The following is a 23,919-nucleotide window of genomic DNA, read 5'->3' on the forward strand; positions in this document are numbered from 1 at the left end:
GATCCTTTATTAAAGAGGTAGAGACCACCATCCTGTTTAGCACCCCCAATCATCTTCCCCGAGGTTAAATCCTGAAATTCACAACCAAAAGACCAAAAATTAACTCGACAATTATGATCAAGGGTTAGTTTGCTGACAGATAAGAGATTGTATGATAGGTTAGGAACATGCAGAACATCTTTGAGGTTTAGAGAAGGAGAAATAGATACAGTTCCTTTCCCAACAACAGTAGCAAAGGAACCATCTGCAATCTTAACCTTTTGATTCCTTGCACAGGGTATATATGAAGAAAAGAATTGCAAGGTGCCGGTCATATGATCAGTGGCACCTGAATCCAATATCCAGGAGCCATTAAATTTGGTACAAGCAATGGCTGCAGTGAAAAAATTACTTGACTGAGCTAGAGAACAGGATGGGTTAGAATTTCTTAACGATTGAGATTGAAACATTTTATATAAGTGCTCTATTTGTTCCTTTGTGAAAGGAAGAGACTCTGAGGATGATTGTTGCCCTGGATCCGATTGCTTACTTAAAGTGCGCGGACATCTCCCCCTGACTTGTTGTCACTGCCTGATTTTTTCTTCCAACCCGCCGGTTTCCTGTGCAACTTCCAGCAGGTTTCCCGAGTATGCCATGGCTTTCTACAATGATCACACCAAGGCCTCGGCTTTCCTCCTCGTTTATCTTCGTCTAAGTCTGCACCTCGGGCCACAAGAGCGGACCCTTCATTCTCTGTTTTTGTTTCACTAACATTCTTCAACATCACTTGCCGCCGTGCTTCTTCTCTACGCACTTCTGAAAAAACCTCTCTTATAGTAGGCAAGGGCTTTCGCCCTAAGATACGTCCCCGAACCTCATCGAGTTTTTTGTTCAAACCAGCCAAGAAGACAAAAACCCGGCCTCTTTCTATCTTCTTTTTGTACCGAGCACCGTCACTCGGACTTTCCCATTCTTCTTCTTCAAATAAATCCAACTCCTGCCAAACAGCCATCATCTCATTATAATAAGCTGTTACTTCACGTTCACCTTGCTGCATCTTCCACATTTGGGTATTCAGTTTGAATAGTTGTGAATGATTGTCCAAATCTGAATAGGTTTCCCTAACAGCTTCCCACACATCGCGAGCCGTCGGTAGGAACATGAATGGTTTTCCAACCACCGGATACATAGAGTTGATCAACTAGGCGGTAACCATCGAATTTTCAGAACGCCACTGCCTGCACTTTGGATCATCACTGGCTGGCGGTTTCACTTCGTCGTTCAAATAACCGAGTTTCCCTTTGCCGTTGATCACCAACCGCACGGACTGAGACCACTCAAGATAATTTTTTCCATTCAATTTGTGAATGGTAATTTGAAGGGAATTCTCAGAAAGAGAAATAACCGTTGATTGAATACCTCCCTCCGAAGACGTCACACCACTAGTAGCATCCGAAGATGCTGAACCAGAGCCAACTATGGCGGCCTTAAAATTCATGATCGAACCCTAAAGCTCTGATACCATGTTGCGAAATATAGAGGGAGAGAAGAGGAAAATTTTCTTTGTTGATCATAAAACATATTGAGCATACAACTTAAATAAGAAAAGATAGGAAAGACAAGCCCCTAGAATCTCTCTCAATCAGGGATTGACTAAATCTTTCCCTTAATCCTAGGATATGACTTTCCTAAATTTTTTCAAATCTAATCTTTCCTAAATTTATCGAAATCTCTTAATCAATCAAATCATATCTTTCTTAATTTGCCGCAAATCCTATCTTTCTTAATTTGCCGACACAAAGTATATAGTACTATGTTTTCTTCTAGAAAGGAGAGAAGAGAAGGAGAAGAAAGGCTGTTTGGGAGCCAAAACTTAGGCTGGCAGCACCCTAGCTCTCTATTTATAATAATGAGATTAAAAAGAAAAGGCAGAAATTGCATACTTGCCCTTGGTGGCACACCCTAATAAAAAACAATAAGAAAAAGCAAGAAACAAGCTGAGTTATAGAATAACTATTTAAAAACTTCCTATCCTTGATTTTCATCACCCACATACATCTCAGCCCTGCTAACCCATTCCCTAGCATAATCATTAAATTTTTTACCCTGAGTATATCCTTGGTGGAGCCCATTGAATGAAACTCTCTAGTCCTGCATGTACCAAGTGCATGACCGAGGACCAAGTACTCAAGTAATTTTTCAGTTACACATGATTGGTATGTCTTGATTGTTTCTTATTCCATGATATTGTAGGAATTCACGCCAGAAGCAGGAAGATATGATGTTATATGGGTCCAGTGGTGTATTGGGCAGCTTTCAGATGATGACTTCGTATCATTCTTTAAGCGAGCGATGGTAAATTGCTTAAAAACTAGCATTTACTTTCTTGCAGTAGTACCACCTATATAAGGCACACAGGCTAACAGAAAGTGTAAGAAGTTATCATTGAATGCCACATGTTGGTGTTCATTGTTCTATGCATGGGTATATGCTTACTGTTCTTGATGGCTATATATTTTCCTTGGATTTTTACTTTTATAGTTGCCTTCTTTTTGAACTGATGCTAGAATATTTGCTGTCTGGGAACTAGTTATTAAATTCCATTGTGTTTAATAGAAGATGCACCAGTAAGATGAATAACAATGTAAAGGAGGATTACACTGGTCAGAACTCTGTCCAGGAGGTTGTTCTGTCTTGCATATTCTGAATAGTTGTGTATTATGATACCTGGACCTGTACAAGGTTGCTATATTGTGTTGGATACCTAAAATTTTAGTGTAAATTTTGTATCTGATAGCATATCCAGCTGTGTCTTTGCCATATGTGGTTAACAAAGTTGGCCAACTATTTAATGGCTCTGACCTGAGGTATAGATAGAATTTTAGTTTTGACTGTCCCAGTCTGTTGTGTTGCTGGAACTGTCTGATTAATTCAAAGCCTAAGCTAAAGTTTTCTTCTAGAGAGTTCTATTGATTAGTGTAACACAAGGGTTTGACAGTTGCATGATAGAAAATGGAAAATATTTAATTTTAGTCTACCAAAGTTTGGTTGTTGCTGGATAGATAAAAGAAGTACTATAGTGTCATTGTATGACTCCTTTTCTTTTTTTTTTAAGTTCAATTTCGTATTTATTTTATTTCTGTGCAGTCCCTACTTCTCATTTCATTCTCCACAGAATGGTTGTAATTTAGGATGCTTTCCACCCTTTAAATAGTCCATCTACTTGCACGGAAGCAAATATTGTATATGGATTCAATATTTTAATCAGCAGTCCATTTTCTGAGAATGTTGCAGGCTGGCCTCAAACCTGATGGATTCTTTGTCGTGAAGGAGAATGTTGCAAAATCTGGTAAGACTTAGCAAACAAAGTTGTTTTTATATCTCCAGTAAAGCCAGTTGATCTCAAAATAAGGGAAACAGCTTGTAGAGACTTGCATTTAAAACCATTGGTTGTCGTAAATGTTAATTTCAGGGCATGCTTTAAATGTTTGGGTGTTAAAGAAAAAATATCATGACTCCTTCGTTGCAAAAACTATTAATTTAAGCTTCTACCTTGAGAACACTTTTGAGCTATAACACTTAGAAGTGCATAAGTCTGTCCTCCCCATTCTGCTTTAGCCAAGCTTCACATTAGTAATTTCTTTACAACTTTCATGAAATGAACATAATAATTGCTCTTCATCTACTCAAAGAGTTTTCTTTAATGGAGGAAATCCAAAGTGCACTAAACAGAACAGAATGGCAAAAAATGATTATTGTAGCCAACTCCATATAATTGGGACAAGGCATGATGATGGAGGAAACCTAAAAGGTAGAAAAGAAATGTCTAAAGGCACATTTGTCAAGTCTTCTCAACCAGCTTTTAGAAGTCAATTTGGGCCTGTTTAACCTATAATTTGGCCCTTGCTTACACAAGACCTCAAGATCTGCATCTATAAGTTATAGCCACATCTATAATTCCGCATCAGATCTTCACTTGGTAAAACTTCTTTGTGCCCCACCTTTAAATCATTTTTCATGAAAATAGACTCAATTTGGTTCTACTTATGTGCACTTAAGTCTCATAATGCAAAAGAATATCTATCACCTTCCTTTTTTCTAACTTCTTTACCGAGCACAGTATACAACACCAAACTTTATGTGTTAGTATGGAATTACTGAGAGGAAAATTAGACACCATTTGGAAGTTACTAGAACTTCTCTTATCCAAATATTGGTTCCTATGTCCTTTCAAAGTGTTGATCTTATTGCATGCTACTTGATAAATCATATTCCCTCATCTAACTTCGATGGATATGTTGTTAATGGGTTTGATGGATGTGCCGTTAATGGGTTTGATAAAGGTCCTTCCTAATAATGGCCCCCAAATGGGTATGGGGCACTATTTATAATGTTTTGGACCTCCCACTTTCCAAAATCTTCCTATATATTGTCTTTGCCTATTTTTCCCTTTAGTCATTATTCCAAAAAAATCTAGTACTTGATTGCAAATAAGTTTCAATTAAGTGAATAACTAGTTTGAACCAGTTCCATCTGGCTCAAATTTATGTCAGGTCAGCCAGGTTTATATACTTGTATAAATCCACTGTTTTACATGAAGAGCAATGGGAATGTCAATATCACAAGAAGGTTCAGAGGTACCTGAAGGATGATTGGCTCATGGATCTGCCTCATGAGAGTTTAATGGCAATGGCTGCACTTACTGCTGGTTCTACACCCATATTCAATGGTTGCTATGACAAAGGACCTTTTTTATGCTGCCAAGTATGATGAGAGAAAGTATGACAAAGCAGCAAAGGTGGCAGAGATTATTGCTGAGACAGTTGAGGCTAGGACTGAGAAGAGAAAGAATGTCTCACCTCACCACAACTCTCCCCTGAGGTGAGACAGTAAAGAAAGGACGTGATTCAAAAAACAAAACATCAATAGAGATGTAAACTTTGTGAGACACAGGGTCAAAACACTTATACCCCTTATGACTGAAAGGGAGCCAAAATACACACATGGAATGACATGAGGGTCCAACTTACTATATGAGGGAGAAAGATTCTACACAAAACATTGACAACCAAACACACAGGGAGGAATGGAAAAGGAAGGAGATGAAGGGAAAAGCAGCTAATGTGGGGCCTAACAGAGCAACGGTCTCAATGGTATACAATTAATTATTTCAGTTGTAGTGAGAACTACATCAGCCCACAACTGCTTTGTAACGTTCATCTTGAGAAGCAAACCACAAGTAACTTTCAATAAATGCTTGTTCTCTCTCAGCAACATCATTTTGTTGTAGTGTTTTAGGAAAAGGGCCTTGACATAGTATACCATTATCTAGAAGATAGGTATTGACATCCTTAGTAAAGTATTCTTTTGCATTATTTGAGCGGATAACTTAAGTATCGACATGGAATTGAGTATACACCATATGATGAAAGTTCTTTACGATTTCAGGAACTTCATCATGAGATCGGAGCAGATATATATCCATGTCTAGCGTGAGTAATCATCAATGGAACTAATAAAATACCGATATCCACCTTCAGTCACAATAGAATAAGGGTCTCACACATTAGAATGCAGTATGAAAAGAAAATTCGGATATTTTATTAATAGAAGGATATGAGCCTCTCAATTGTTTCCTTAATTGGCAAGTAAAAGAGATTAGTATCCTCAAAGAAATTTTAATGACATGCTTTGTCCCTCATATAACTCGAAAATTAGGTCATTCGAACCCTCTCTGTGACTTGAACAAGCTCCACCTCCGTCAAGCTCTCTTTGAACCCTCTCTGTGACCTGAACAAGCAGCTGCGGTTCTCTCTCTCTCTCTCTCTCCTATCTTCTCGCCACCACCACTGCAACTTGTAGTGGTAGTTGCAGCGACGATTCTCTCTCGCTCTCTCGCTCTCTCTCTCTCTCTCTCTCTCTCTCCCCCTGTCCTCCTGCCACCGCCGCTGCAACTTGCAGCAGCAGCGGTTTGGTGAGTAATAATAATAATAATAATAATAATAATAATTATTAATTATTTTAATATTTTTTATTAATTTTACTTATGTTATTTATTAATTATTAATTATTTTTATTAACTAGTAATTTTTAATTATTTCATTAATTTTTAAAAATTATTTTAATTTTTATTTTTGTAAATTTTTAATTATTTTAATATTTTATAGTCATTAATTATTTTTTTTTAATTTTAATCGTTTCATTTATTAATTAGTAATTTTTAATTATTAATTATTAATTTTTTATTTTTTATTTGTATTGTTTCATTATTATTTTGAGGTTGAAAATTATTTTTTATGAGATAATGCAAATTGAACTCAACATTTCCAAATAGTATGTTCTACGGGTAAAATAGTAAAATCAGTAAATTTCAGATGGTAAAGGGTTGATCCAACACAAACAAACTTATGGATTCAGAGCCTCTAAAAAGTAGAAAAGCACATATGCTTCTTTTCAGATTTCAGACTATCTTTTTAGCTTTTCAGATCTGAAATTTCAGATTTATCAAACACCACCTTAGTAATGCAGCTAATATATAGGAGATTAAGTGGCATCTTTGGAACGTGGTAAACATCAAACAAGCTTAGGCCAATAGGAAGGGAGACAACTCCTTGTCCAGCAATAAAATAACAAGAGCCATCAAAAAGTTTAACTGTCTTTTCCAAACAAAACATGATAGGAAGAGAAAAAGAAAGACTTACCAGTCATATGGTTTGTGTCACTTGAATCAATGACCTAGGAAGACTGAGAAGGAAAAAGAAAGACTTACCAGTCATATGGTTTGTGTCACTTGAATCAATGACCTAGGAAGACTGAGAAGGAACTAAGGAAACATGGCATTGGCTTGGTTACCTGAATTTTCTGCATATGAGGCAGATGGAGTAATAGAAGTTTCCTCCAACTATCTAAGAACAACCCAAATTGCTCAAACTAATCATGCATGGTACTTATAAGAACTTACTTAGGTACAAAGACCACAGGCTGAATTGTAGGTGTTATGCCTTGACTAGGCTGCTGACTATCCTGGCTAGTGTTGGAAGAAGTGATATTAGTTGTGTTAGGTCCTTCGTTCTGCTTCCTTTGAAACTTCTGAGGATTGCCAACTAAATCCCAGCAAAACTCCTTTGTGTTCCTGTTACAATGAGTACACCAATATTTGTATTTGTCACCTCTTCGATTCTTTTGTACCTCACCCATCTTGCTGGCACTCTTAGCTAATAATAAAGCTTACCTACTCGTCAGGAGGATGCATAGCATCCCTCCTAACTTGCTCAGACTGCACCAAAGCAAACACTTCCTCAAGGCTTGCATGCTCCTTATCACCCAAGGCTTGTAGTGATCCAACTCCTTCCACACAGAAAGAGCTGAATAATAGGCTGGAAGAGACTTCTCCCCTTGATTCAATGCAGCTGATTCTACTAGGAGTTAATTGATCCAAGCAAAGTGCCTTTGTTCAGAGAATGTGAACTTTACTTGGTCCCAATTTTCCTTTGTTGTTTCAGTCCACATAAATTTCTTTCTAAGAGCAGGTTAAATTGAAGATGTAAGCCATGACTTGATAAGGTAGTTTTCTTGTTCCCACTTCTCATACTCCACTAATAGGCTTCTTAGTCTTGCTAGTGGGGTATCCCAACTAACCTTTGGCTCCAAGAAACATCTTCACACCCTTGGATCATTCCAAGTAATTTAGTCCATCAAGAAGAACAATGGATACAGGAAAACCAACATTGTGCATCCCACCACTGGAACTAACAAGCTCACCAGAAGAGTTTGAAATGACAACTCTCTGAGGACATTGCTGAAACACAACTATTAGATAATCCAAACTCCCAAAAAGGTCAAAAAACAAACTTTTTCTGGGCACACACAATCACACGATTATAACAGTCCAAGGTAACAGCATGAAAACTGGACTAGGATGGGCTGTTATAATCATACAATTATAACAGTCCAAGCTGCAACAACCACTATCACTGGTTGACATGCAAACAACCCTTTGGTTTTCACTTGGCAAACAAGAAACATAAAGCTGGTCACTTGAAAAAAAAATTCTAATAATAAACACCTTCCGGTCAAGTTCAATAACCTTGAGCATAAACAGCCTTCAACCAATCTCCAAACATAGTCCAGACCAAAAAAAACAGGAAAGAACTTTCCTTATATAACTTGTGTAGTCCTCTTACATGCTTAGGTCACTTGAGGATCAACCTGGAAATAGGAAAAAAAAATACTTGGTCCTACACCAAGGAAGGAAAAGAAGAAGCTTGGATGTAGCGATCAGATCAAGGAATATAACGGCAAACCCCCTTGCACCCACTTAACCCTGTTTTACTTTTATAAATAAAACAGAGAAGTTGAATGGGTTAATAGTAGCACCCACTTAACCCTGTTTTATTTATAAAAGTAAATTATTACAGAGTGATCCTTGAAAGAAAGGAATATAACGGCAAACCCCCTTGCACCTGAAACATTCACAAAAATACCCCTGACAACATAACTGATATGATATGGAACCTTCTAGATTGGGAAGGGTTTCTATTTTATATTTTAGTTTACTGATTTTTTCTTTTCTTAGTTCCTTTTACAAATCACAATGAGCGTGTGCACAACTAGGAGAATTGGTGAGTTGGTCACACCACGTCAGCCCTATTAGTTGTAAAAGGGTCATATGGGTCATACAAGTATCCTTTCCTACGCCCACACATCTGATATACGGGAAGCTGCTGGCTTTTGCACAGGATAGCTGAATTTTGCATGCTTTATATTAACAAAAATGTGACTTCTGCATTATTTGTGCTTTACTGTGGACTTTCATAAGTCCATGCTCTTATAGATGGAACAATAAAAGTAAATAAATAAAACAAATTTTATGGGAATTTTTTAAACATCTCAATTCAAAGTAATGTGAAAGCTAATGTCTCAGTCTCACTGCTGATTTTATTTTGGACATTTATCGCTAGAGCTTCCCCATCCCCACCCACCCATTAAAGGGGAACTAGACATAATATAGAAGATGTTTTGGATGTATTGCTGTTATTTTCAACCATTAAACTATAATAAATTTTAGCTCATCTTTCTTGTTGGAGTTATGAATGAAAAACTAAAATAAGAGAAGGAAATTAACAAAAATTCTACTAGATATAGCTATTTTAACCCAGTTTTGGGGTTTGCTGAACTGAAACATTCTGTAAAACATTAAAAAGAAAACCAGAAAAAAGGAAATCATCTTCTGAGCTGTTGAAAACCCATAATTATTTTGACTAATGAACACACTTTTGCAGGATTTGTGTTGGACAAGGATGACCAAAGCATTACGAGATCTGACTTATACTTCAAGGAACTTTTCAACCAATGTGGTCTGCATCTCTACAAATCAAAGGTTAATATTTCAATGGGCCATTGAACCGTGGTCTATGTTCTCTATTCTTTTATCCATTTATTGACAAGTAAATCCTAATGAAAAGGCAAGAGAATGATGGAATGGTGCAATGTCTATGTGATCTAAGGAGAATCAATTTCTTACTTAGCCTTGAAGCTTTTAAAAATATCATAGCATAGATCCTAGAAATGCCAAAGGTTATAGGTCCATATCCAATCCACCTCTCCCAAGACCCCAGATGGCTGGGATTAGTATTGGGTAATGACCTTTAGATGCTGAAAATGATGTGTTATTCAATTAGCCTGGCCTTTCTTATATACCACTTGAAAGAAGAAGAACTGTTTATTGTATTACAGGTTTGAAGAGAAGAAAAGAGAGAAAGAGAGAGAGAGAGAGAAAAAAAAATGAAGAGGAGAAAAGAAAGAAGGGGTTCAGTGGTGAATGATCTGCTGCCCCATACACTCCTTTATTTATAGCTTTTAGGATCCTTACAAGAATAGGAAATAAACAAAAATTAGAAACAATAAGGCCAGCTGGCCCAACTTAATAGAAATTAGAAACTTCTAATAACAGAAATTAGAAACTTCTAATAACAGAAATTAGAAACTAAAGAAATTAGAATTACTAAAAAGAAATTAGAAACTACTAATAAAAGAAATTAGAAACAACTAGGTGTGGGCATGAAACCACACACACTAGAGCCTGAGTGTGGGTATGGAACCCCACACTCATGGCTAGCCAACTATTTCTTCACTCCCCCTCAAGTTGGGAGGAGATATTTGTCATGCCCAACTTGCGTAGATCTGTCTCCAATTTGCCTTTTGTGACTGCTTTGGTGAAGAGATCAACTAACTGCATGTCTGAGGCAATGTAAGGAAGGCATACTTTTTGATATGCAATTCGCTCTTGGATAAAATGTCTGTCAACCTCGATATGCTTAGTCTTGTCATGTTGTATTGGGTTGTGGGCAATATTAATTGCAACTTGATTATCACATAACCAACCTCCAACTCATTAAGTCAGGATCTCAACAATAACACTTCTGCAACACCGTTGGCCATGGATCTGTATTCCACTTTTGCACTAGAGCGAGCAACAACATTTTGTTTCTTGCTTCTCTAGGAAACAAGATTTCCCCCCACAAATGCACAATATCCAGAGGTGGACTTCCTATCATCAACACATCCAGCCCAATCCGCATCTATATAAACTTCTATTTTCATATGACCATTATTCTTGTAGAGTATACCTCTCCCTCGACATCTCTTTAAGTAGGCAAGGATCCTTTCTACTGCAAGGAGATGGGTGGTCCTAGGAGAATGCATGTACTGACTGATAACACTGACGGCATAAGAAATATCTGGTCGGGTTAGACAGAGATAAAGAAGTTTCCCAACCAGCCTTTGGTACATAGCCCTGTCCTCAAGGAGTTCTCCACTTTCTGCACTTATCTTATGGTTAGGCTCAATGGGAGTATCAGCGTTTCACTCCTAACTTGTCAGTTTTTTCCAATAAGTCTAGAACATACCTCCTTTGGGAGATGAAAATGCCATGCTTAGATCGAGCTACCTCAATTCCTAGGAAATAGTGTAACTTTCCTAGGTCTTTTACTTCAAATTCCTTACGAAGGTGTTGTTTAAGGGTTTCAACTTCACTAGTGTCACTTCCTGTTATCACAATGTCATTTGCATAGACTGCAAGTAGAGTCAGGGAATGACCTGTCTTCTTAAAGAAGAGGGTGTGATCTGACTGAGCCTGTATGTATTTGAATTTGCCCAAAGCTAGTCTAAACCTATCAAACCAAGCTCTCAGGCATTGTTTCAGCCCGTACAAGGCCTTTTTCAAAAGGCAAACTTTCTTTCCTGCTTCTCTACTATAAAAACTAGGGGGTAACTCCATGTATACTTCCTCTTGCAAGTCTCTAGTGAGAAAAGCATTCTTAACATCCAACTGAAATAGTGGCCATGAGAAATTTGCAGCAACGGATAAAAGAACTTTGGTAGTGTTCATTTTTGCATTAAGTGCAAAGGTTTTTATATAGTCTATGCCATAAGTTTGTGTGAATCCCTTTGCAACCAATCTGGCCTTATACCTCTCTACAGTACCATCAACATTATATTTCACAGTAAACACTCATTTGTATCCAACAGGTTTCTTCCCTTCAGGCTAGTTAATTAGTTCCTATGTGTTCTTGACAAGAGCATCCCATAGTTTTCAAGGCGCTAAGGCGAGGCTGGGCGTTAGGGGTAGGGGTGGCAACGAGCCAAGCTTTTCACGAGCTGCTCGAGCTCGGCTCGGCTCGGATTCAGCTTAGCTCGAGCTCGAGCTCGAGCCTACTAGAGCTTGGCTAAGGCTCGCGAGCCGGCTCGAATATATATATAATAAAAAAATTTATATATAATTTTTATTTTTATAAAATATTTTTTCTAAATATTTTTATAAAATATAAGCCGAGCTGAGCCGAGCTCTAGCTTATAAACTCTTGACTCAAGCCGAGCTCGAGCTTGAGCTTTGTAGAATAGTCTTGAGCCAAGCTCGAGCCTAGTACTATTCAGCTCGGCTCGGCTCGGCTCGGCTCGAATCCACCTCTAGTTAGGGGGCACCTTGTCGTCTAGTCTCCTAGGCGACGGATTTTGTTATATACAAAACATAGATCCTAGGGTAGTTCCCTAGGTACCATAGCCATATTTCCTTAATAATTATTCATAATTTTCATAAGAAAAGTATAGAGTTCATGTTAAAGTATAGAAAATATGTTGATTAGACAAAATTTTAAGTTCTTCCTTACATATTGGTTCACGTTTTAAAGTCTGAGGGTTCAATACAGCATTTAGCAATGTTTGTATTGATTAAATCTTAACAGATAAGAAAATAATAAAAACAAATTAGTATATAAACACACAAAATGAATATTTTAGTTTAACTATGCCTATTTTAAAATTATAATGTTAAAAAATAAAGAATAAAAAAGTATTTTACAATACATAGTACAAAGCTGCTTGGTGATTAGGCAAGGCGCCTAGGCGTAGCCTTGACAACTATGGAGCATCCATCCCTACTTTTATTGCTTCCTTCCATTCAAGTATCAAAAGAGGTTCTTGCACTTTTTTGGGTATAGGAATAGAAGAAATAGATGCCAAGTAAGATCTATAGGATTCTGAGAGACAATTATAGGAAAGGAACTTGGAGATGCAATGGGCAGTGGATGAGGTGCAATGGCACTTCCCTTTACGAATAGCAATTGGAAGATCAAGGTCATCTGTTGATGAAGGCTGAACCTATGTAACAGTGGGATCAACAGCGGGAGCAGTAGTGTCTGGATTTGGAGTTGTAGAAGATGTTGGGACTGGCCTGAATTGCTGTTGAGTATGAGAATCAACTTGCCTCCACCACTTTCTGTAATACACCCTCAACTCCCTGCATTTTTGATAACATTCTTCACAACTCTCCCCCTCAGTAACCGGGACAGGTAAAGGAACTCTTGGAGCTAAAACTGAAATCCCTTCTTCATTATTCTCCCCCTGAGGAGAAGCCTTATGATAGTAGGGCATATCCTCAAAGAAGGTGGCATCCATGGACACAAAGCGCTTCCCTGAAATTGGCTCATAATAGCAATATCCCTTTTGATTTTGTGCATACCCAAGGAAAATACACTTAGTGGCTTTGGAATCACCTGGAAAGATGAGGTCCAAGGATTTGAACAAAACAAGTACACCCAAAAGTTTTGAGGGGAATAGTGAATAGGTCCTTATCTGAATATAGAAGACTGAACGGGGTTTGTATGTTTAGGACCCATGAAGGAACCCTGATAATGAGGTATATGGCTGTACGGATTGCATCTCCCTAGAAGCGTATGGGAACATTAGATTTGAGCATTATGCTTCTGGCTACCTCTAAAATATGTTTGTTTTTTCTCTCAGCAACCCTGTTTTGCTAAGGTGTGCGACAATAGGTGCTCTGATGAATGATCCCATGATAAAGGAGATAGGATGCCAAAGGTTTTGCAAAGTATTCCTTGGCATTATCAGATTTAAGAATCTTGATCTTGATTTCAAATTGAGTGAGGATCATCTGATGGAAAGCTTGGGTCAGAGGGGAACCTCATCTCGACAGTGCATAAGATAGACCTATGAAAAACGAGTATAGTCATCAACAAATAATAAGAAATATCTGTAGCCCCCCATGGTGGGAGTATAGTAGGGCCCCCAAACATCGGTATGCACAATCTCAAAAGGAAGGTTGCTTCTTTTATTACTTAAAGGATAAGATGATCTACTATGTTTTGCAAGTTCACAACTCTCAGATTTTAACCCAGACTCTTTAAAGTTTGGAAAAAGACTCTTTAAAGACCCAAAAGATAAATGACCTAAGCGGTTGTACCAAAGCATAATCTTACTACAAGACTGAGAAACAAACAATTTCCCTGCTTCACTCTGCTCTCCTTATGAATGTTCCAACAGATAGACTCCATTCATCTCACGGCCAATCCCAACCACCTTCTTCGTTTCCAGATCCTGAAAAATACACTGATCAGGGAAAAAAGTTACCGAATAGTTTTGATTTTTAGTAATACTACTAACTGAAAGTAAGTTAGCACTAAGCTTGGGAACATGCAAAGCTGAGGATAGGGTGATGTTATCTGATAATCTGATTGTTAGACAGTTTTATATGCCCTTAGCTTCAATCAGAATGATGTACTTTATGAGTTTATTGTAAATGAATAAAAGTGCATATTTGATTCATGTTCCCTTGGTATGTTTCTATGTATTACCCATAAACTGGACACTTAATGAGACTCGTGTTAGTTTAGAATGTTCACAGCCAGTGGGTCGGTCTGGGGAGACCTATCCTGACAAGGCTGACACTGTGGTGCCACCAAGTCGGTTGGGGTGGCCTGTCTCAGCTACCAGGGTGAGACCCTAAGCACATACAGTGTAGGATTAATTGAATCTTTGAACTGGACCAGATTTTCAGTATTGCCCTGGACCTTAGAGATTGATGGGCAAAACTAGAAAGTTACACCCGACCCCTAGACTCGATTATGATACTGCACTAGGTGTCGGATTGGGCTGTTTTTGATGTACCAATCAGTGAGATCCTTAGCGGGAGTCAAAACCTGGGTATGTTGGGACTGTCCGAGAATTCATCTGAGTGGGTGATCATAGTGACAGGATCAGCTCCTTTGTCGGACAAAGGTAATGATCGGGGATGCACTCTCACTGATGGAAACCAAGACTGCCGGCAACCGATTTCAACCGTTGAGATTTGTTTTGCAAAGTATATTTTATATGAGATATAAAAGTATATATATTATGGTTTCTAAAATGTTTGCAAGAAGGTTTTAATTCCCGGGATCCATATAAGTAGAGAGTGCAACACTGTTCCTTGCAGCCAAGGGAGAGGTCATCTCTTGTCGGGCAGTGTATGATCATTATGGGCTGAGAGGTTAAGTGTAAGACCATTGAGGATAATACCTGATGGGCTAATCTTGCATCTGCCCACAGTCCTTGGGTGTTACAAGGTGGCTTGGCCCAAGGACCACTTAGGGTAAGTATTGGGCCCATAGAGCCCATTCGATGGGTTTCAGGGGGTGCACTGTCTTTAACAGTGTATTCGGCCAGGCCTTGTAACAAAGGCTGGGCCGAACTCATGTGGCTGATGTGTAGATTATTGCTTGGGTCCCACGCCATACAAGGAAACCCAACTGGGCAGCAGTTAGGAAGGACAAGTGAGCACATAAGCTTAATGGGCCTAAAGCCCATTTCGAACTGGGCTATTTATTTGGTTAATAATGGGGCGAATTCTGAGATGGATTAGCAGATAGGATAGGGTCTTGACCCTATCCACTCAGAGAGTCCAGATCTGAATGTGATTCAGATTTAGAAACCTCCTAATGAGATTAGGAGAAAGCTAATCTAATCTGCAGATAAGATAAGGGTTTATCCTTATCACCTGAAGAGAAGGCTGATCCAAATATGATTTGGATAAGCAGCTCCTAATGAGATTAGGAGCTGATCTTTCTAGGTTAAAAAAAAAAGAAGGGGGCGGCAGCCTTTAGACACATCATCAGATTTTCTTTAGTGCTGAAATCAAGAAGAGAGAATTCTGCACCCTGCGAATATTCTCTTGCCGCCTCCCTGTTCTTGCCGCCCTATTTGCCAGTTCGATCTCCAGTTGTGGGAGAAGTCAAGATTGGATCTTGACATCAGTTCTTTGAGAAAGGATTGAAAGGAAGCTGTGCTCATGTACCATTCTACTGATTCTTGCGAAGGACAGAGTTCTTGGGGAAGAACACTATTGATTCTGCTCCATCTTGCACTGCGCCATCTTTAGTGGGAGCAGTCTTTGGATCCTTCCTTGGGCGTGAACACCTTCGTTGGGAGATATTACTTCTCCGTATCAGGTATAATTCTCTCTTACTCCTTTTGGTTCAGATCTGGTTCAGTTTAAGGTTCAAGAATGATCCTTAAAAATATGATTTTCTAAATAGGGAATGTGATTCCCAGTTGAAGGGAGAGAAAAATTTTTGAAATTCGCCCCTTATTCCGCAATCCTTGGGCGTCCATGGGATGGATCTCTCATCCCCTTCACTGATGTCTCCCTTGCCAGAATTTGGTACTAGAGAGCCATCAACAATAGAAACTTTGTCTCTCCCAAAGGATAAACAATAGGTGCTAAATAGAGTAGATATGCAAGTCATATGATCTGAAGCACCTAAATCTATTACCCAGAAAGGTCTAGTATTACCTAGGACAGAAGCATGACAAGCAGTAGCTCTAGTACTATGAGCAATGGCTGAAGTAGGCTGTTGAGCTGATGTAGGTTGAGTTGAATTGTTAAATTCATTTTCTTATTGAGTCAGAGCAGCTCGGACTGCAGCTAGGGTATCTAGAGGAGTGCCTCTTGTGCCTGATGAAGTTGTACTATCAGTGTTGACAGCCATATATATATATATATTTATTTAATAATTAGTGTTGACAGTCATATTAGCATTCCCTTTCTTATTTTTGAGCTTTGCTGGAACTAGATGAGGGTGCAACTTCCAATAGGTGTCCTTAGTATGTTTAGGTTTCTTGCAGTGTTCACATACTAAGTGCTAACTGCTACCAAGGCTGATTTGGAGGGTTGTTGCTGCAACATAACCTTTCTCCTGGTTTCTTCACTATGCACTAGGGAATAGGCTTGTGATAAAGTCACACTATCTCTTGTCAACAACTGTTGTCTCACAATGTCACATTCAGAGTTCAGACTAGCTAGGAACTCAAAAACTCTATTAGTTTCAACCTGTTTTTTATATGTTTGTGCATCTTTCTGATCTCCCACTCAATTGTTTCAAGATGGTTAATTTCATACCACAGGGATTTTAAGGTTGAAAAGTAAACAGAGACCTGCTTCTCTTCTTGCCTTAGATTTTTAACCTCACATTTTAGCTCATAAGCCCTAGCAACATTAAGAGGCTGAGAGTAAGTTTCCTTCATCACATCCCATATTTCTTTAGCTGTTTTGGTCCACAAATAGTTTTGGCTGATGTGTGGCTGCATAGAGTTGCACAGTCATGTCATCACCAAAAAATTTTCTTGGACCCACTTAGCATAAGTAGGGTCCTCCTTGGAGGGTTCCTTCACATCCCCTAGCAAGAAGTTCAATTTTCCTCTACCCCCAATAGCCATCGTGGCTGATCGGGCCCATTCCAAGTAGTTTGATCCATCAAACTTAACAGTTGTAAGCTGAAAGGTGTTTTCAGTCATGTTACTTGAACCACCAGTCCCAAAAGCACATTCCCCTTGGTTCTTGTACTCCATTCTAAGTTAAGAAGAGGCTTTAAACTACTGTGACAAGAAAAAACTGTATTTCAAGGCTGATAACAGCCGACCTAGGACAATGATTTTGCAGTTAGATAACAGTCAACTACTATCCTGGGATTGATATCAGTCCTGAGATTTTCTATCTGTACCTCTTTGAATGAATAACAAAGTCCTTTTGAGTATCAATCTCAGGAAAATGTACTTACTTTATGAGGAAAAAAGCCAAGAAAACTGATTGCTACTTTCAGACTTCAAACTTGATCAATCGATTACTGTTAGCATCCTAAATCTTGATCAAAGAGCCAAGAAAAAAAACTGATTGGCACCTCCAATCTTGATCAAGAATTGATCTTGATCACTCAATTCCTACTTGATTCTTCCTAATTACAAGAAGCTCTCTTCAATCTTAGGACAGCTGCTAAAGCCTTCTTGCAACCTCCAAGAATCAACCGAAATAAGGATCTTTCTGAACTTTCAGCCCTAAACAATTCTCATGTGATTGGCTGAATTAAATCCACATGAGAAACCCTAGATCTAAGGCTCCGATACCAACTTCAAAGTAGAAGAAGAATTGTTTACTGTATTACAGGTTTGAAGAGAAGAAAAGAGAGAGAGAGAGAGAGAGAGAAGAGAAAAGAAAGAAGGGGTTCAATGGTGAATGATCTGCTCCCCGATACACTCCTTTATTTATAGCTTTTAGGATCCTTACAAGAATAGGAAATAAACAAAAATTAGAAACAATAAGGCCAGCTGGCCCAACTTAACAGAAATTAGAACTACTAAAAAGAAATTAGAAACTACTAATAAAAGAAATTAGAAACAACTAGGTGTGGGTACGGAACCACACACACTAGAGCCTGAGTGTGGGTATGGAACCCCACACTCGTGGCTAACCAACTATTTCTTCAATACCCATTTAGTAAAATTAAGATACTCCTTCCTCCAATTAGGGGTGTCAATTGGACAATCCAGTCCAATATGAGTCCAATTCAATGTCTGGACCATCCAACTGGATTGTCCAATATGAGTCCATTACAGATGGACTAGGTCCAATCCAATCCAATCTGGACAATTTTGGACCAGTCCAATTCAATGTCTGGACCATCCAATCTGTTCGGATTGGTTTTAATTTAGATTGGTTCCAACCCTAACCTGGTCCATTGACACATTCTTATTTTCTATCAATGGACCGAATAATGGTTCTATCCGACCCAATCCAAATTCCAATATAAATCCATCACAGGTGGACCAAGTCCAATCCAATCCAATAAACACTTTGGACCATCAAGTCTGAAGTGGTCCAATTCAGTATGTCTTGTTAGTCCATCCAATCCGTCCATATTGATTTTGATTTGGATGGGGTCCAACCCAAAACCGGCCCATTGACACCCCTACCCCCAATGAACCACATTCTATGACCCACAACTTTTCCCTCTGAAAACTCTAGCTGCTGTTTCTGCAGTAGTTTTGCCATCTGAACCTCTGTTTTGTAATTTTGTTGTCTTTGCTTCTTTTAATATTAATTTTGTTTTTCAGGATCAAAAGGGATTTCCTGAAGAGTTATTTGCCGTGAAGATGTATGCACTAACCAGCAAGCAAAAGAGAGTGACCAGATCCAAAGTACATTCAAACAAACCTGCCATCATCAAGTGAGTCTCACAGATGGAATTAAATGTATCCTAATGCAAACAACTTCCGATTGGAGATCCAATGGGCCTCCCTAGAATACGAAGGTGTTCTCATCTTTTTACCTCCGCCCCAATTTTTGTGTTGTAACAGGCTTGTAATTCTAATACAAAAACATACATTTATAGATATTTGTGCTTGTTTTCTGGTAATACCACAGAAAAGTTGCACAGTTTTCAGTTGGAAAGTGGTTTATAAATTCTCCCTTTAATTTGGTTGCATAAAAAGTAAAGAAGGAAAACAAGGAGAATAGGCTAATTGTCATAAGCGGCGAACTTCACATGCAGGATAATTCTTGGAAGGATATCCCTTCAATGATAATAAATAATGTGGTACTTCTATTGAAAAATTATCAAATCAAAAAATAAATAAATAAATAAGAGTTTTGTTAGAAACTCACCATACCCATCCAGCCTGGCCTAACCACTTAATTTTCCGGCTTGGGCGGTCGCATTTCTGTCAAACCCAGCTTGGCCGGGACCAATATCAAGTCAGCACAGAATGCAGTCTGTGCCCAGGACAAACAAGCCTTGGGTCCAACGCCTGGAAATTATTTGATAATATTTTAGTATCTTACATGCATGGGGTAAATACTTGTAGTTTACCATCATTGGGATTACGATGAAGACGTCAAAGGAAAAGCCATATGGAGGAATCCCGATCAGGATACTCCTGCAATGGTACAAAAACACTATTAAAATGATGGAAAGCTCATACATCTGCAATGAGCACAAATAGCCATTTAAGGCCTGCGATGAGCAAGAAAACCTCATGGGACCTGCAATGAACAATGAGCGTTGCCTAAGACTTGCAATGAATATAAAATGACATCGTCAATCTAAGACAAACTCAATACACTAATAGCACTTTGTGATGAATATGAAATGATAATTCACGTTGTAAAGAATGGCAGATAGACCTCGAGGCCGGCGATATCTGCATATGGGAGATTAGCATTCCTTCTGAGCACAATGAGTTATGATAAGGCATCTCGAAGGCGATTGAGCAAATGCCCGAGCACGCCAGTCATATTCAAATCTTGTTCTTAACATGTGACCATAGGAAAAATCGTAAAGGGATGTAGCCTACACGTACCACACAATAATCCTTAGGAGAAAGGAAACTGTCTTTAAACGATCTCACTAGACATGTGAAATCCTAATGGTGTTCCCTTAATAGCCGACATAAAGATAAAGATCTCATTTCCTAATAGGAAATGTTTTTTCTTAGATCATTTTCCTTACAGCCTTGGGGCTTCTCTTTAAAAAATGGAACAACTCTCCCCTTTTCTAATAGGAAATGTCTCTCGCACACTTCTCTACTTTTCTCCTATTGTCCTCTACAACCATTATTCACCCTCATCTCTTCTCTTCCTTGTCATCCTCTTCGAACCTTCGGAAGCTTGACCAGCCACTTATGTTCCATCTATGGAGGCGGCAAAAGTACAATGAATTGTTTTTATTGATTTTCATATCAGCCACTAGCATCTATGGAGTTCTCCATCCTCTCTGTTTGTTTGCTGTAGAATTCTTCAATTGCAGTTTTGGGGGAAACTTGTCATTGCCGACTCACTATTTAATCCTGTCTCAGATCATCCTTTCCTCTCTATTGAGAGTGGTGGGCATCTTACGCAAAGAAAAGCGGTTTGTGTTAAGTGCCGCAACTTGTTTACTGATTGGATCAGGGTAATCAATTAGGCTCAAATTAGAACCCATCAACATTGAACAAAATCACACCCTAGGACGAGATCATCATTGGCATTGAACGAGAGTCACAAGTAAGGGTGTCAATGGACCAATTTTGGATTGGACCCCATTCAGTTCAAAATCAATTTAGACGGATTGGATGGACCAATAAGACATATTGGATTGGACCAATCCAGACCAAAATATTTATTAGATTGAAATGGACCCGGTCCATCCGTAATAAATTTATATTGGATTAGGTTGGATTAAGCCAATATCTGGTCCATAGATATAAGATAAGAATATAGGTGTTAATGTATCAGATTTTGGTTGAAACCCTTCTAAATCAAAACGAATTTAAAGAGATTGGACAGTCCAAGCATTGAATTGGACTGGTCCAAAATATTTATGAATTGGATTGGACCTGATCCATTTGTAATAGACTTACATTGGACTGGATTGGATTGGACCAAATCCAGTCCAATTGACACCCCTAATCGCAGGCAAAGAACAATTCCACTTCATGTTACTAGAAGCTCAGTCAAACATGTCGACAAAGTCCCAAGATTATGGGATTTAACAGCACAAAGGACCCGTACCCATCTTCATGCGGTTTCCATTCTCTTTCGGGGCAAGCGAACCCTTACCAGATCAAGTTCCAATGCACTAGATTCTATTTTCATTCTTCGACTGAAAATTTTATCTTTCAGATGCGTGGGTCCAGGTAAGAGAAAACCCTATTACTATTTACAACTGAAAAGTTCCATCTTCTTCAATTGGGATTCATAGATGATGTTAAGGTGTTTTTTTTTGAGTAATTCTTGCTGATATCTAGATATTTTGTTTCCTTGGCGTCAATTCATTGAGTATAATAGAGATTCATTTAATACACCACATTCTATAACTACCACGTTCAATACTAAGAATCCCAATCCCACCAAATTGAGTGGGCCAACAGAACATATTCTTGATCATTTAAACGGAGATATGTGTATATTATATTTTGTTCCGAGCTATAATGGTTTGGCTAAACTTGTTAGCAAAACCTGCCCACGGTTAGACTTTCTGTGAATGTTAGAGCTTCAGTTGCAACACAACCCTCTAGAGCAACTTACGGCCAAATCCATGAACACCCTATGAGCACCGCCCCAACTAAAACGTATCCAATTGGTTGGATAAGAAACTTTTGCATGATATTTGTTTTGCCACAGTTGCTTGTTGGTAACACATTCCCCACAGTAAAGATGTTAGTAGGGAGGTAATATGTTATGCACTGCTTCCCTGTGTTATCCTTGTTTCACTTGCTTTCAAAGCAAAGAGAAATCGGACACCTCAGGGTAGAGATGCATAGATAGTAGGGAACATATCGTATGTGCAGTATCAAAGGCCTGAAGGATGAGATCAGCACCAATGCTCCCTTCATGTTGCTTTAGAGAAGAATTTGCAAATAGTCGACAAGTGTGTTGTATTTACTCATGATCCCCCACTTACTGAGGTTATTGATTGTTTATATAAAGCTTTTCAAGATTTATTACATGCCTTGTTACCGAATGTAAGGTGGTGCCGAGAACGGAGAACTTCTATATTCTTCTTATTGAGTTTCAACTAGTATTTATAATTACAAAGATAGTCTCGGTTGTGGTGTAACAAGTCATCTGACTGGACTACAAGTGCGCCAAGCGGTTAAACTGCACGTGGGCCTGAGACTCTAATCCTAACACCCCCTTCAAGTTGGAGCGTCGGAAGGCATCAAAACACCCAACTTGGAGAGGAGATGGTGAATTTTTTCTGCGAGACGAGCCTTTGTGAGAAGATCAGTTGGCTGAGAAGAGCTCGATAAGTGATGAGTTTGTAAAGAGCAATTTTGCACTTGTTCACGAACAAAATGACATTCAATTTCAATGTGTTTCATTCTTTCATGAAAAACCGGATTACTGCTATGTGAAGTGATGCTTTGCTGTCACAATGTAATTGCATATGTGACGAAAGTTGAATGGTGAGATCAATTAAGAGACGTCGAAGCCAAACTAATTCAACTGTGACGGAGGCCATTGCCTGCCGAGGAGCGAGAAACAATTAGTTGCTTCTTGGTTTTCCAAGATAGAGGAGACGAGCCGAGTAAGGTGATGTAGCCAGTGGTTGATCGTCGGATGACAGGACAACTAGCCCAGTCAGAATCGGTGTATCTATTGAGAATAAGGTTGTTGTTGCTCAGAAGAGATATGCCATGCAATGGAGTGCCTTTGAGATATCGAACAACATGTAAGGCAGCGTCAAGGTGCTCTTGGCGAGGTTCATGCATATGTTGATTGAGGCTGTTTACAGCAAATGAGAGGTTGAGCCTGGTGACTGTGAAGTAAACTAAGCGGCCCACCCAGTCTTCGATATGGTGATGGATCGGACAAGATGGGGCTAGAAGTGTCATCAAAATGGCATTTGGCCTCCATGGGTGTTGATGAAGGTTTGCAGTCTTGCATCCCAGTATCAAGAAGAATATCAGTTATGTATTTATATTGACTGAGAAACATGCCTTCAATAGAATAGTGGACTTCAAGGCCCAAAAAATATTTTGGGGGGCCAAGATCTTTGATTTTAAACTTGTCATCCATGATCTTCTTGAGTGTTGTGATGCGTATAGAATCATTTAAAGCAAGGAGCCCAAAAAATATTTTGGGGGCCAAGATCCTTGATTTTAAACTTGTCATCTATGATCTTCTTGAGTGTTGTGATGCATATAGAATTGTTTCTAGCAAGGAGAACGTCATCAACATAGACTAGTGTGACTATAAAGGAGTCACCCGATGTCAATGTAAAGAGAGAATAGTCGTTATGAGATTTCTTGAAGCCCAAAGGGAGAAGGGCTTGAGTAAATTTTTCAAACCACATGTGGGAAGGCTTGTTTAAGGACATAGAGGGATTTTTGCAATTTGCAAACTCTGTGTTTTTCTTCACGGGCAAATCCTTGAGGAATAGTCATGTATACTTCTTTATGAACTTCACCGTGTAGAAAAGCATTATTAACATAAATTGATGAATTTCTCAATTTCTTATTGCAGCCATTGCCAAGAGACACCACACTATGATTAATTTTGCTATTGAGGCAAAAGTGTCATGGTAATCCAATCCTTCAACCTAGGTATAGCCCTTGGCCACAAGACAAGCTTTGAACCTCTCGATGGAGCCATCCACTTTGTATTTGATTTTATAGACCCATTTTGAACCAATTGGTTGCTTTCCTAGAGGTAAGTCCACAAGAATCCAAGTATTGTTGCGCTCTAGGGCTGAGACTTCATCTACCATGGCTTGATGCCATCGGGGATCACTATTGGCTTGAGTAAATGTAAGGCCCATTTGGCGCATCTTTCCACGCGGTCTTTTGGCTATT

General features: G+C 38.8%; 1 protein-coding gene across 2 annotated transcripts in view; it reads left to right on the top strand.

The window, feature by feature from the left end:
* LOC104587869 (alpha amino-terminal protein methyltransferase) overlaps nt 1-19,036 on the top strand; it is a 45,933-nt gene extending 26,897 nt beyond the window's left edge. For both annotated transcript variants that reach the window (XM_010245623.3, XM_010245624.3), the window contains exons 5-8: nt 2,233-2,334; nt 3,274-3,328; nt 9,261-9,358; nt 18,700-19,036. In XM_010245623.3, coding sequence (XP_010243925.1) covers nt 2,233-2,334; nt 3,274-3,328; nt 9,261-9,358; nt 18,700-18,816 — 372 coding nt within the window. In that variant the 3' untranslated portion in view covers nt 18,817-19,036. The remainder of the gene's footprint in view (nt 1-2,232; nt 2,335-3,273; nt 3,329-9,260; nt 9,359-18,699) is intronic.
* The last annotated feature ends 4,883 nt before the right edge of the window (nt 19,037-23,919 follow it).

The sequence above is a fragment of the Nelumbo nucifera genome, chromosome 7 (genome assembly GCF_055504915.1).
Source record: "Nelumbo nucifera cultivar China Antique chromosome 7, China Antique-T2T, whole genome shotgun sequence".
NCBI lineage: Eukaryota > Viridiplantae > Streptophyta > Magnoliopsida > Proteales > Nelumbonaceae > Nelumbo > Nelumbo nucifera.